Raw genomic sequence first — 14,388 nt, 5'->3', positions numbered from 1 at the left:
TAAAGAAACTACCTCTGACATTTGTCTTATATCTGTCACCCCTCAATGTGAAGCTATGTCCCCGCCATGCTATCCATCAACATCCTAAGAAATAGGCTCTCACTGTCCAACCTATCTAACCCACTGATTATCTTACATGTCTCAATTAAGTCACCTCTCAACCTCCTTCTCGCTAACAAAAAACAGCCTCAAGTCCCTCAGCCTTTCCTCATAAGACATTCTCTCCATACCAGGCAACATCCTGGTAAATCTCTTCTGAACCCTTTCCAAAGCTTCCAGATCCTTCCTCTAATGTGGTGACCAGAACTGCATGCAATACTCCAAGCGTGGCCGCACCAGTGTTTTGTACAGCTGCAGCATGACCTCATGGTTCAGAAATTTGACTCCTCCACTCATGAAAGCTAACACACTGTATGCCATCTTAACAGCCCTATCAACCTGGGTAGCAATTTGAGGGATCTATGTACATGAACGCCAAGATCTCTGTGCTCATCTACACCACCAAGAATCTTACCATTAGCCCAGTACTCTGCATTCCTGTTACTCCTTCAAAAGTGAATCATCTCACATCTTTCTGCATTAAACTCCATTTACCACTTCTCAGCCCAATTCTATGTCCCTCTGTAACCTACAACATCCTTCTGCACTATCCACAACTGTGCCAACCTTAGTGTCATTCGCTAATTTACTAACCCATCCTTCTACACCCTCATCAGGTAATTTATAAAAATGACAAACAACAGTGGACCCAAAACAGATCTTGCAGTATACCACTAGTAACTAAACTCCAGAATGAACATTTCCCATTAAGCACCACGCTCTGTCTTCTTTCAGCTAGCTAATTTCTGATGCAAACTGCTAAATCACCCTCAATCCCATGCCTCTGTATTTTGTGCAGTAGCCTACTGTGGGGAACCTTACCAAACGCCTTACTGAAAAATCTATATACACCACATCAACAGCTTTACCCTCATCCGCTTGTTTGGTCTCAAAGAATTCAATAAGGTTTGTGAGGCACGACCTACCTTTGACGAAACAATGTTGACTATCCCTAATCAATGTATTCCTATCGAGACGATTATAAATCCATTCTCGTTTAACTTTTTCCAATATTTTACCCACAACCAAAGTATGGCTCACTGGCCTATAATTACCAAGGTTATTTCGACTCCCCTTCTTGAACAAGATAACAGCACTTGCTATCCTCCAGTCTTCTGGTACTATTCCTGAAGACAATGGCGACATAAAGATCAAAGCCAAAGACTCGGCAATCTCCTCAGAGGCTTCCCAGAGAAGCCTAAGATAAATCCCATCCAGTCCAGGGGCTTTATCTATTTTCGCACGTCCCAAAATTTATAACCCCTCCTCCTTGTGAGCCTCAATCCCTTCTAGTCTAGTAGCCTGTATCTCAGTATTCACCTCGACAACATTATCTTTTTCCAGTCTGAATACGGACGAAAAATATTTATTTAGCACTTCCCCCATCTCCTCTGACTCCACACACTACTTCCCACTACTGTCCTTGATTGGCCCTAATCTTACTCTCATCATTCTTTTATCTCTTATATACTTGCAGAAAGCTTTAGGGTTTTCCCTGATCCTGTCTGCCAATGACTTCTCATGTCCCCTCTTCACACACCTTTGCTCTCTCTTTAGGTCTTTTCTAGCTACTTTGTAACTCTCGATCACCGAGCCTTCTCATCTCATCCTAACATAAGCCTTCTTCCTCTTGACAAGACATTCAACTTGCTTAGTAAACCACGGCTCCTGTGCTTGACAACTTCCTCTCTGTCTGACAGGTACACACTTGTCAAGGACACACAGTAGCTGTTCCTTGAATAAACTCCACATTTCTATTGTGCCCAGTCCCTGCAGTTTCCTTCCCCAACCTATGCACCCAAAATCTTGTCTAATCACATCGTAATTGTCTTTCCCCCAGCTGTAGCTCTTGCCCTCCGGTGTATACCTATCCCTTTCCATCGCTAAAGTGAACATAACTGAATTGTGGTCACTATCACCAAAATGCTCCCCAACTCCAAATCTAACACCTGGTCGGGTTCATTTCAGTACCGAATCTAATGTGGCCTCGCCCCTTGTGGGCCTGTTCACATACTGTGTCAGAAAGCCCTCCAGCACACCATGGACAAAAACTGACCCATCTAAAATACTTGAACTATGGTATTCCCAGTCAATATTTGGAAAGCTGAAGTCCCCCATAACAACTACCCTGTTTCTTTTGCTCCTTTCAAGAATCATCTTTGCTAACCTTCCCTCTACATCTACTCGGAGGCCCCCAGAAAACTCTCAACAGGATGACCTCTCCTTTCCTCTTGCTAATCTCAACCAATACTACCTCAGTTGACGAGTCGTCAAACATCCTTTCTGCCACCGTAATACTGCCCTTGACTAATGTACCACACCCTACCTCATTTATCATCTTCTCTGTTCCTACTGAAATACCAAAATACCGGCACCTTCAACAACCATTCCCGGTCTCTGCTCTATCCATGTCTCGAAAATGGCCACAATGTCGAAATCCCAGATACTGACCCATGCGGCAGGTTCACCCACCTTATTCCGGATGCTCCTGGCGTTGAAATAGGCACACTTCAAACCAACTTCTGGCTTTCCGGCGCCCTTTTGCGACCCTGTAACCTTATTTCAGACCTCCCTACTCTCAGCCTCCTCTATACCTGAACTACAAATTAGGTTCCCATCCCCTGCTGAATTAGTTTAAACCCACACATTTATCCATTGTTTCCTACTTTTCTTACAGTCTTACCATTCACTTTAAAAGAACATAATGCCTCCGAACTCTCATTATCACCCTTTTGAAAGCCTCCCATGTAGGGGCTTTGGAGATGGTGCAAGAGTAGGATGTTGCCTGAATTAGAGTATATTAGCTATAGGAGAGGTTGAACAAATTTGGAATGTTTTCACCACAGCTTTCGAGGCTGAGGGGTGACCCTATAGAAGTGTATAAAAGCTTGAGAGACACAGACAGCGTGGATAGTCAGAGTCTTTTTCCCCAGTGTGGACAAATACCAGGGAGCGTGGTTGAGGAGAAGAAAGTTTAAAGGAGATGTGCGAGGAAGGGAAAGGGTGGTAGGTGCCTGGAACCTCCTGTCAGGATACAATATCCAATTTTAAGAGGCATTCAGACAGGCACATGAACAGACAGAAAAGAGGGATACGAACCCCAAATGCAGGTAGACAGGTGAGTGGAGGATGACATCACAGTCGGCATAGACACGATGAGACAAGGGTATGTTCCTATGCTGTAACAGTTCTATGTTCTAATTACAAGAACCCTCATCCAATATTCTTTCCCAAGATCAAGAGCATCACCTCCAGCATTAACAAATGGATGAAGGCAGTGACTACTAGGAACATGGTCTTTGCTGCTTTCCAATCAACAACAGTATGTCAAAACGGTAGCAGATTCAACAGATATAAGCTGAGTGACAGCTTCCCGGGACTAGGCAGACTGGTGATTTAAAAAAAAAGACAACTTATTTCCCAAAAGTTGGAATTCCACCGAACAGCAAAAGCTTATGATCCTCTTGTATCTCAATTTCTTCTACACGTTAGTTAGATCAATACACTCATACAAACAGGGCATTAGTTCAAATATTATCAGCAAAACAGATATTCAGAGTACAAAAAGGAACAGCACCAAATTACCATATGGCCCTCAAGAGTGCTCTGTCATTTACAAAAATCATGATTAATCTTTAGAATAGACCCCAAACCAATCTCCATACCCTTTAAATATCTGAGAATCCACAGCAGAAACCATCAGATTTACATAAATCTCTATAGATATTTCTCCTTTCCTTAGTCCAAAATGGCTAACACCACGTCACCATGTTATAGTTTCTCCATCTAGAACATTCTTTCAGATCTACCTTATCAAGCCTTCTCAGAGAAACAGAAAAAAACTAGGAGGAGGATTAGTCCATTCAGCCCTTCAAACCTGCTCTGCTATTCAACATGATCATGGTTGATCATCCAACTCAGTACCCTGGCCCACTTAACTCCCCATACCCTTTGATCTCTTTAGCCCACCTCTAACTATGGCAGAGAATTCCACAGGCTCACAACTCTCTGGGTGAAACGTTTCTCCTTATCTTAGTCCTAAATTACCTACTCCGTATCCTAAGACTATAAACCCTGGTTTTGGACCCCCAGTCATCAGGACATCCATCCTGCATTTACCTTATACTATTAAGATTTAACAGGTTTCGATGAGATTCCACCTTCATTCTTCTAAACTCCACTGAATATAGGCCTAACCAATTCAGTCTTCCTTGATATGTTAGTCTTTCCTCCATAGCCAGAACATATACCCTCAAATAAGGACACAATACTCCAAGTGTGGTCTCATCAAGGCCCTGCACAATTGCAGCAAGAGCTCCCTGATGCTGCACATGAATCCTCTTACTATGAAGGCCAAAACATTATTTGCCTTCTTCACTGCCAACATAGTTACTTTCAGTGACTGATGTACAAGGACATTCAGATCTTGTCACACCTCCCCTTTCCCAATCTATTACCATAATCATGATCTTGTATGGGTCAACAAGACTAACATGGATTCTTCTAAAACTCCTCTAACACTATAAGGCCATTTTACTCCATCTCTCCCCATAGGACAACATTCTCATTCCTGGAACAAATCAGAAAATTCTGTGAACCAATGACATACTCACTCCAATATAAGCATATCCTTCCTGAAGTAGTAGGACCAAACATACACATAGTTCTGCAGGTATGATCTCACAAAAGTTCAGTATAATTGCAGCAAGATGTCTCTACTCCTGTGCTCCAAGCCCCTCACAGTAAAGGCTAACATTTAACTTTCTAATAACTCACCGCAGCAGGACTTTAGCTTTGTTTCTTGTACAAAACTAATCAAATCATCTAAACATCAACAATCAATAGTTTTGCACAAATTAAAAAGTGTTTTTTTATTCCAGCGAACTGATAAACTTGACATTTACAAAATTGTACTCATCCTCTACCTTTTTGCTTCTCACTTAACACACTGACATTCTATTTCAGACCCTGTGTCTCTTAGTAGCTTAAATTCACATCCAGCTTTGTACAATCAACAAGCTTGGATTCAAAACAGTTAATCCTTTCATCTGAGTCATAAATATAGATGAACAGTTGAGGCTACGGTACTAATCCCTGCAACACTCCATTTGTTAAGAGTCCAACCCAAAACTTACACGTTTAATTCTACCATTTTCTCTCAACTTTCCTCTATATATGCTTACATATGGCCTCAACCCCATCAGTGCTTGCTTTATGCAACAATCTTTCACGTGGCACTTTAACAATGTTTGCCACACATCCATTTATCCATTTATCTGCACTGCCAATGAATCTTTCAAACACCCTTTACTATTGGTGAAACCATGTTAACTCTGCCTAATTGTATAATTTTCTAAACGCCATATTATAACTCCCTTAATAATTGAGGCAAAGATTGCAAAACAGAATGCAACAATCTATTGGAAAGATGTTGTGAAACTTGAAAGGGTTCAGAAAAGATTTACAAGGATGTTGCCAGGGTTGGAGGATTTGACCTATAGGGAGAGGCTGAACAGGCTGGGGTTGTTTTCCCTGGAGCGTCAGAGGCTGAGGGGTGACCTTATAGAGGTTTACAAAATTATGATGGGCATGGATAGGATAAATAGGCAAAGTCCTTTCCCTGGGGTAGGGGAGTCCAGAACTAGAGGGCATAGGTTTTGGGTGAGAGGGGAAAGATAGAAAAAGGACCTAAGGGGCAACTTTTTCACACAGAGGGTGGTACGTGTATGGAATGAGCTGCCAGAGGAAGTGGTGGAGATTGGTACATTTGCAACATTTAAAAGGCATCTGGATGAGTATATGAATTGGAAGGGTTTGGAGGGTTATGGGCCGGGTGCTGGCAGGTGGGACGAGATTGGGTTGGGATATCTGGTCAGCATGGACGAGTTGGACTGAAAGGTCTGTTTCCATGCTGTACATCTCTAGGACTCTATTAATATAATTGAAAAGGCATTTTATTGGAATCATGCAGAACTGCAGAAAGTTCAGCAAAACGTGTAGAAATAACTGGGTAATTAAAACCTATTACCAACTGCTTAAGATAAATTGCAACAAAAAAATTCAGCAGGAAGACAAAATGAGAGTGATATATTGAATGCACTCATGAATCTTTTCTGAATCAATGTGCATCAAGAAATGCAATATCTGAATTGGTTTTGCGTAACAAACAGGAAAAAATCTGTTAACACCAGAAACTAGACGAAACTTTAGGGCACAGTGACAGATTAGCTTCACTGTTTAAACAGAGAAAATAAACGAATAGAAAAATAGTTCATTGATTAGAAAAGAGCGATGTATAGAAGAAAATGACTTAACCAACACAAATTGAAGAAGACAGTAAATGCTAGAGCAACAGTGGGAAATAGGAAGGGAAATTGTAGATGGTAGACTGAGGGGTTAGAAGATGGCAAATGTAGGCTTACAAAGCAAAAGAATATGGCACCATTGCAAGGCAACAATTTAGTTAATGATAACCAGAACGAGACTGGAAGGTATAGACCATCCAAACACAGAAACTCAACTGGACTCGCCACATTAACAGTGGTATAATTCAGGTCAGAGGCCAGAAATAGAACAGCAAGTCACTCACCTCCTGACTCCCAAGAGCATGCTCATCATCAACAAGGCATAAGTCAGGAGTATGATGGAAGACTTGCTCAATGAGTGCCGTTGCAACACCACTCAAGAAGCTTGACACCATTCAGGACAAAGCAGCCCGCTTGATTGGCACCACATCCACAAACATTCACTCCCTCCACCACCAATACTCAGTAGTAGCAGTGTGTAATATCTAGGAGATGCACTGCAGAAATTCACCGAAGATCCTCAAACAATACCTTCCAAATTCACGACCACTCCCATTTAGGACAAGATCAGCAGATATAGGAACACCACCACCTGCAAGTACCCATCAAGCCACACACCAGCCTGACTTGGAAATGTATCATAGATCCTTCACTGTCGCTGGACCAAATTCATTGAATTCCCTGCCTAACGGCGCTGTGGGTCAAACCATAGTAGGTAGTCTGTAGTTATTCAAGAAGGCAGCTCACACCACCTTCTCAGGGACATCTTGGGAAAGACAATAAATGCTGTCCACATCAACTGCCAAACAATTAGTGCTCTCCTCTGATTACTAAATCTAGCTAGGCATACCTCCTTATTGGTTCAAGAACATATTGCTCAAGTATTCCATTGGAAAAAAAAGGTCTTGTTGTTGCACGGCAGAATTCATATATTCTGCCATTTCATTTCTGCTGCTAAGAGACATTCAGGGCACGTAGGAAACCACCATTAATATTTTAAATCCTTTCATTGTTCAATTCCATGAGTTTTCACTGAGAATCTTCCTTCACTTATATCCTTGATTATTCTATTACCTTTAATAAATAGAGGTTATTGCTCCCTCTCTTCTTACTTCCCAATTCTTTCAAAAGACCATGGCTTGGATTTGACAGAATAATAATGATAAAGCTTCAACATTTACCATTCTTAGAGTGGAAAGAATTCAGGAAGTTAACTCCAATTTCCCTTCTTCCCCACAAGCTTTCAGAGAATCCCTACAGTGTGAAAATAAGCTATTTTGTCCAACAAGTCCACACCAACCCTCTGAAGAGTAAACCATCCAGACCCATTCCCCTACCTTGTTACTCTAGATGTACCCCGACTAATGCATCTTACCTACACATCTCTGAACACTATGGGTAGCTGGGCATGGCCAATTCACCTAACATGCAGATCTTTGGATGTTGGGAGGAACCCACACAGACAAGGGGAGAACGTACAAACTGCACACAGACACAGACAGTTGTTCGAGGCTGAGATTGAACCTGGGTTCCTGGCACTGTGAGGCAGCAGTGCTAACCACTGAGCCATCGTGCCACAATTTGCTGCATCAATATCTGGCTGAGAGACTTGATGTTAAAATACATTCAAAATTGTGAAGTTCCATAGATATCTATATAGATACACACCAGAAAAAGTTACAGATTATTCACTTATGCAAGCATTAATTTTGAACAGCCCCATAGATCTTAACTATTGCCAAACAACCTCACTGGGAATGAAAATTTAATTTTAGGAACGTTGAACTCAATACTTCAGATTTTAGTTACTGAAGGTTTTTCTTTCTTTAAAAATGAACTTAACTTACTTTTGGTCTCATTCTCTTAATCTCATCTTTCATCCCATTTCATTTTCTGCTGATTGATTTTCAATTCTTGTTCACCCTAGTTTAGGATTCCATACGTCTTAGTGAGAATTCTTCAATCTTGGTGGTTAAGGAGGTAGGACAAATGTTCCTTGCCTTTCACAAGATCCCTGAACCCCTGCAGAATGCCCTCCACTGTTTCTGATACACATTGACCATAAATTGCCATTTAACCGTCCACAGAAATTCTGTGGGTAAATGTAAATATAAGAAACAGTGAGCATTATTTGTTGCTGACTGCAAAACACAGACTACTATGACCTGGAATATTCAACTACAAATCATGGTCAGATTGCAGCCTTATTTCAACAATGGCCATGCCATACCATCTAATATGTACATGAGCTTCAAAACACTGAGTTTATATATTGCATTCCATATTTAAATAAAGGGGGACACCCCCATATCCGCAGAATCATTCTCCATGGTTTCAGTTGCCAGCAGTCTGATCATACAAAAGGGAACATTGCAGAACCAGGGACCAGGAGGCTGCCGGAAAGTTACGTTTCCCATTTAAACGAATGGGTTTGCTCTTATGCACACTTTCACCCTTCTGCAGTAGGTCCTGGAACATATCCCCTGCAGGAAAGGGCGGGGGGGGGGGGGGGGGGGGGGCGACTATATTTAGTTCTTATAACATACACAATACTGTATAAAATTCTTAATTTGGCATGAGGCCCGAACCTAGGGGTGGCCAGTATTAATAATATTTAGCTATTTAGCCAATAACATTAATTGCTATTTCTTAAAATTTAACTGAAAATGCAATTTAAATACTGCAATGCTGTATTTAATGCTCATAATAATAGACATATACAAATAATATTTTAAACTACTTTACAAGTATGTTGGTAAATAAACAATGCTTTCTAACCACTAAAACATTAACAAAAATTCTACATTACTATCAAAACAGATTTGATAGATTGAAGTAGGGAGCCATTTAGGACAAATGTCAATAATTTAAAGCATTTCAAGAACCTACCTCAGCTTCTAAGTCAACACTATGCTTGAGAAGTAACTTCAAAACATCCACATGTCCATTCTGGCTGGCTGCCTGCATTGCAGTGTGTCCTGCACACTGACCATTCACCTGCAATAAAAACAACTGGCTGTCACCGCTTAAGTTCATAAATACTATTCTATCCCAACTCAAAAATAACATTGCAAAATTGAAATGTGCTAGAATATAAAATGACTATATGGAAAATTAATGTAATAATAACATCCTTCATTGCATTTTTAGTGTTACATTTGGTCACCTTAAATTCACTAAATTTGCTTTGAAAGCAGCACCTGAAACAAGTTCCCAACATTACTTCACAAAACCAAATGCAACATCAGTTTTTGAGTCAATGATACAAACGGCCAGATGTTTTTTTTTGTCATCTAGTTTTGCTTAAAATATCATAGTAGCTAGCAGAGAGGCTAAATATTTGTTTTTCTTCCAATAGTGCCGTGGACTCCTGCAACAACATTGAAAGGTGAAAAGGTGCCCAACAGACAGCACCCCAACATTTTTATTATCTAAATGGGGAGAAAATTCACAAGTTTGAAGAGCAAAGAGACTTAGGAGTTCTAGCCCAGGATTCTCTCAAAGTAAACTTGCAGGTTGAGTCAGTAGTTAGGAAGGCAAATGCAATGACGGCATTTATTTTGCGAGGACTTGAATATAAAAGCAGGGATGTACTTCTGAGGCTCTAAAAGGCTCTGGTCAGACTACATTTGGAGTATTGTGCGCAATTTTGGGCCCAACATCTCAGGAAGATGTACTGGCCCTAGACCATGTTCATGACTTTCCTTTCATATAACCATGCTAATCTGCTTGATTGTGTTATGATTTTTCAAATACCCTACCTCCTTAATAAGGAATTCTAGCATTTACCCTATGTTATACTCTTACAAAATGATCTCACGTAAAGGTTGGCTCAGGTCTGCAAGATCATAATTTACCCACACACCACAAGCAGATGTGAAGACAAAAAGCTTAATTCAGTAAGAATGTTACTTTAAACATATTTGCTTCAGTTTCTAAGAGTCAATGAAGACTGAAAGAACATATATCAATTTTTTTGGGGGGAGGGGAGATGGAGAAGTGAGTGAAGAGTAGTAAACAGTGCATATGAAAACTGTGTGCAGAGACTAACTTACACAGCAAATATTAAATAAATAAAATCTCAAGCCTTGAGTCATCAACCATCAAAACCAGCCTTTCTAGGAAGAGGAAGGATATGGAGGCTTGGGCCTCACGAGTGCCGAAATGCAATCACCCTTCACCAAGGGCTAGGCCAAGAAATGGGATCTTCAGTATTACACATTCTGACAGCAAATCTTTGAGAAGGAGCCAGACACAGACAGTAAAAAGCAAAATGAGGGAGCATGAATGAGAGAAAATGCACTCAAGTGAACACAACAGAATAAATGGCTGGTGTGTTATCACTTCAACCGCTACCTTTGGGATTCTTTTTAACAGCCACACTCTACATACCAGGCAGTTTTTTTTCATAGTTCAATGCAAGCCAGTCAAAAACACTACTTATGTAAAAGTAGACCCCTTACATTTGACTCAAAAAATGGTCTTCAAAATTTGATTTTTACAAACATATATCAATCATATTATTTTCAGAGACCCTCACATACTTTTACCACCCAAAACAAAATCAGCTTAAATTATAAATTTCACACAATATCATATTATTGCTAGTTATGTTTTTACTTAAATTAAATAATGGTTTGCAATGGTATGTAACTCTTATCTACATCCATTTGGGACTTAAATGAAACTGGTCATGCTTTTGAATATTCACAAAGTCACGCAAGAAACACCGGTATCATGTCCACTTGTGTGTGGGTGAATAATTTAGTCGCATGTTACTAAGTCACTGTCTAATAACTCACTGTGCTGGGAACTTGAGAGACAGTCATGCCAATTAAGGATCTACGTTTTTAAAAACAAAATGCTGATTTAGTGCAGATCCAGTCAAATAAAGCAGCTCCTGCACAAAAAAATTCTGTACATCAGCTACCTAAATAGGCTGATAGAAATTTCATAAGTTAGAGAGAAGTGTGCATAAGGAATTTAAAACAAAGGAAACATCAAAACTTATGCAAAAGTTGAGGCAGAAAGGCAAAATGATAGTTAATGCCATTTGCTACACTGGCTATAAGATGAGATTGTTTTCTACAGTCTTATTCCATTCCATATCATATGTGGGCCAACAATTTGAATGAACATGGGATCCACTGTTAACAGCACCCAAAAGCCAAAGGTTGGCTGAATGAGTAATGGAAAATTGGTCTTCTGGTATAAGGCACGATCAAAAGTCATAACTTTAAAGCAGAATTGGACAATTTGATTTTATATCTTTTTGTACAAAATTACATCTGACAAAACACAAGAAACTGACAGCACTCCCAAAGGCTAGTGCTTCCAAATAAACTTGTTGGACTATGACCTGATGTTGTGTGATTTTTAACTTTGAAACATAAAAGGTATTGTTCATTGCATAATATTCTTCACCTGGAGTACAACAAAAATCCATACTTCTTAAAAAAATTACTTATCTTGAAACAGACACTGCCACTCATCATACTCTTCCACAACTCAGCCAAAACTGATCAAGACTTTTAGTGACATACTGTACGCCAATTATGGAACAAAACAAGAAAACTAAGTATTTCACTCTTTGATATTTCAAGTAAATTTGCTTCAACAAACACATTAAAGGCAGTTTGCACATCATTCATATCGTAGATCAGAGACAAGGGGAGGCAATGATCAAGTGGCATTATCGCTAGAGTGTTAACATAAAGATGATCATAAATTTAATAAGTAAAAAATTCAATAAAAATTGAAATAAAACAGTGCTGAACCATTTGCTCCTTATTAAAACTTAAAACAAGTCGTAATTTCAAACTACAAGTAGCATGTTGGAATATCATTTGACAGACCAAATGACACCAGCTGCAACGTCCCAAAATTGAATTCCGTCTCATGTTATACAAAACTATCTCAGAATTATATGAATTGAAGTTATAGACAGAGTTGAATAAATTCAAAATATCCTTGTAACAGCTTATACATGCCACAAGTTTGTAGAATTAAACCCATTTCCTAATGTAAGAATATAAAATCTATTTCCTCATCACATTTTGTTGAAGCTGACAATAGTGAAAGACAAGCATTTGTAATTACTAAAGGACTAATAAAATAACCTGTTCAAATTGTAGTGAGAATGAAGAAAGCAGTTTAGGTAATGCTGAGACAAAATAAATCTCACAATATGTTAGAGTTTGTAATTCAACATCCTCATCCTCTGTTTACATAGTGATATGTAAACTGCCTATCGCTCTTAAAATCTGAAAAAAAAATGAAAAGCAAAGCATTCACTTGGAAGTAAAACAAATCCAATTTCTTTTCCTAGCTGTACAAAACTCAAATGTGTCTACTACTTTGCTCAGGTAACCACATTAAAGGCCAGTTTGCACACTGTTCACCTGATCGATCAGAGACAAGGAAAGGCAAAGATCTAGTGGCACTCTTGTTGGAAATGTTACTTCAGAGAGCGGGTAACGTTCTGGGGACCGAGGTTCAAATCCTGCCACAGCAAATATTGAAATTTAAATTCAATAAAATCTGAAATTAAGGATTTACATTGCTGAATGTCAGGAAAAGCCTATCTAATATCCTTTTGGGAAGGAAATTGTGAACCCTACTTGGTCTGGACCATACATGACTCCAGACCCACAGCAATGTGGTTGACTCTTAACTGCCATTTGGGAAGGGCAATAAATGCTGGCCTAACCAACAACACCCTCATCTTGTGAATGAATTTTTAAAAATGCTACATTTTGCAAAGTATCAGTAAAGATTTAAAATTTCGGAAATACTTGGATTTTTTTTTACTCCCATGTTCCAATTACCACAAAAGTAATTTGTCAATGCAAATGGCACTATGGAATAAGATGTTTAAGACTCACATCAACATCGGGTCGTGCCATTATTTCTTCCACTTTCGCAACGTCACCATTGGCTGCAGCTTTAACCAGCTCTTCATTGATGTCTCCAGATTCTTGAGTTTCAAATAGCTTTTTCAACAACTGGGACAAACGCTCTGATAAAACAAAATATTGTGAAGAGAACAATGAACAATAATGTACACCCTCCAATCTAATGAAACAAAAAAATGCATTTTCTTAATTTTTTTTTAGAAGATTTTTTTCACGGTGCTGTAATATTGCTCATGAATTGTGAAGCAAAGTTCCAGAAAAGGACAAAACTGCACCATCAAGACAAAGAATTAATTCAGTGTTAATTATGGACCTAGGCCACGTGACTGGCTATCTACAGCTCATTAAGGACTCATGCTCCTCCCAATCTTGATTGCTCAAACTCATTTTGATGGTTGTCATATTCTATACATCAGGGACTTTTTTTTTCAAACAAAAAGCCAACCCTGTGCTTAGAAAAGAAAGTGAGTTAACTTTATGTAAGAACCTTTACAAAGAAAAAGTTGTTCAAATGTGACTTTTGCGTGAATCTCTCATTTGAGTAATAGCAATTAAGATCTGTCAATTTTCCCAAAACTAAGAACAAAAGTGGCTCACCATTAAGCTTGATCATTACTTGCCTAGAATAATAAGAAATTATGATGGCCAAAGACAATTATAGGATGGGAAGAAAAGTCATAACAAAGTGGTACCATCATACCCAAGTCCCAGAAATCAGGAAGCAAGCTGTAGAAAGTAGTGCTTGAAGCCTTTTAGAAGGTGAGCATAACACCAGTTATTAGAGATAAGGTATGAATTCTTGGTCAGCATGAATGATTACTGTAATGGTGGCTGATCGGAAACTAATTATTTTGTTTACTTAAAAAAGAAACAGGGATTCAAATCAAACACTAACGAAAGCTCAGTCTCTATTACCCATGACGTGACTGCTTCAATGGTTTTGTTCTTAAAAAAAATCTACAAAATTGATACACAAGTTGAACACTGGTTATGGACATGACTTCATTCATATTACAGGGAGACATCTTACCTTAAATATTATTCAGGGAACAATAATTTTCGCATTCAAC

The 14,388-nt window shown here is 39.1% G+C and overlaps 1 protein-coding gene and 1 long non-coding RNA gene across 4 annotated transcripts in view; one reads left to right on the top strand and one right to left on the bottom strand.

Annotated features, from left to right (window-relative positions):
• Positions 1–9,898, top strand: part of LOC122549358 (uncharacterized) — a 39,917-nt gene extending 30,019 nt beyond the window's left edge. Inside the window, exon 3 of the long non-coding RNA XR_006311504.2 lies at positions 9,763–9,898. This is a non-coding gene — a long non-coding RNA (uncharacterized LOC122549358). The remainder of the gene's footprint in view (positions 1–9,762) is intronic.
• The window catches only part of mib1 (MIB E3 ubiquitin protein ligase 1), a 145,214-nt gene that overhangs the window by 77,222 nt on the left and 53,604 nt on the right, over positions 1–14,388 (bottom strand). For all 3 annotated transcript variants that reach the window (XR_006311503.2, XM_043689030.2, XM_043689031.2), the window contains exons 9-10: positions 13,289–13,422; positions 9,294–9,401 (exon numbers count right to left, since the gene is read on the bottom strand). Coding sequence is in view for 2 of the 3 variants with exons in the window: in XM_043689030.2 (XP_043544965.1) it covers positions 9,294–9,401; positions 13,289–13,422 (242 nt within the window). In the remaining variant the exon portion in view is untranslated. The remainder of the gene's footprint in view (positions 1–9,293; positions 9,402–13,288; positions 13,423–14,388) is intronic.

This window comes from Chiloscyllium plagiosum, unplaced genomic scaffold (genome assembly GCF_037043375.1).
Source record: "Chiloscyllium plagiosum isolate Xiang-an unplaced genomic scaffold, Cpla_swu_hap1 HiC_scaffold_4, whole genome shotgun sequence".
Taxonomy (NCBI): Eukaryota; Metazoa; Chordata; class Chondrichthyes; order Orectolobiformes; family Hemiscylliidae; genus Chiloscyllium; species Chiloscyllium plagiosum.
The sequence above is the reverse complement of the archived record's forward strand: the minus strand, read 5'-3'. Positions and strand labels throughout refer to the sequence as shown.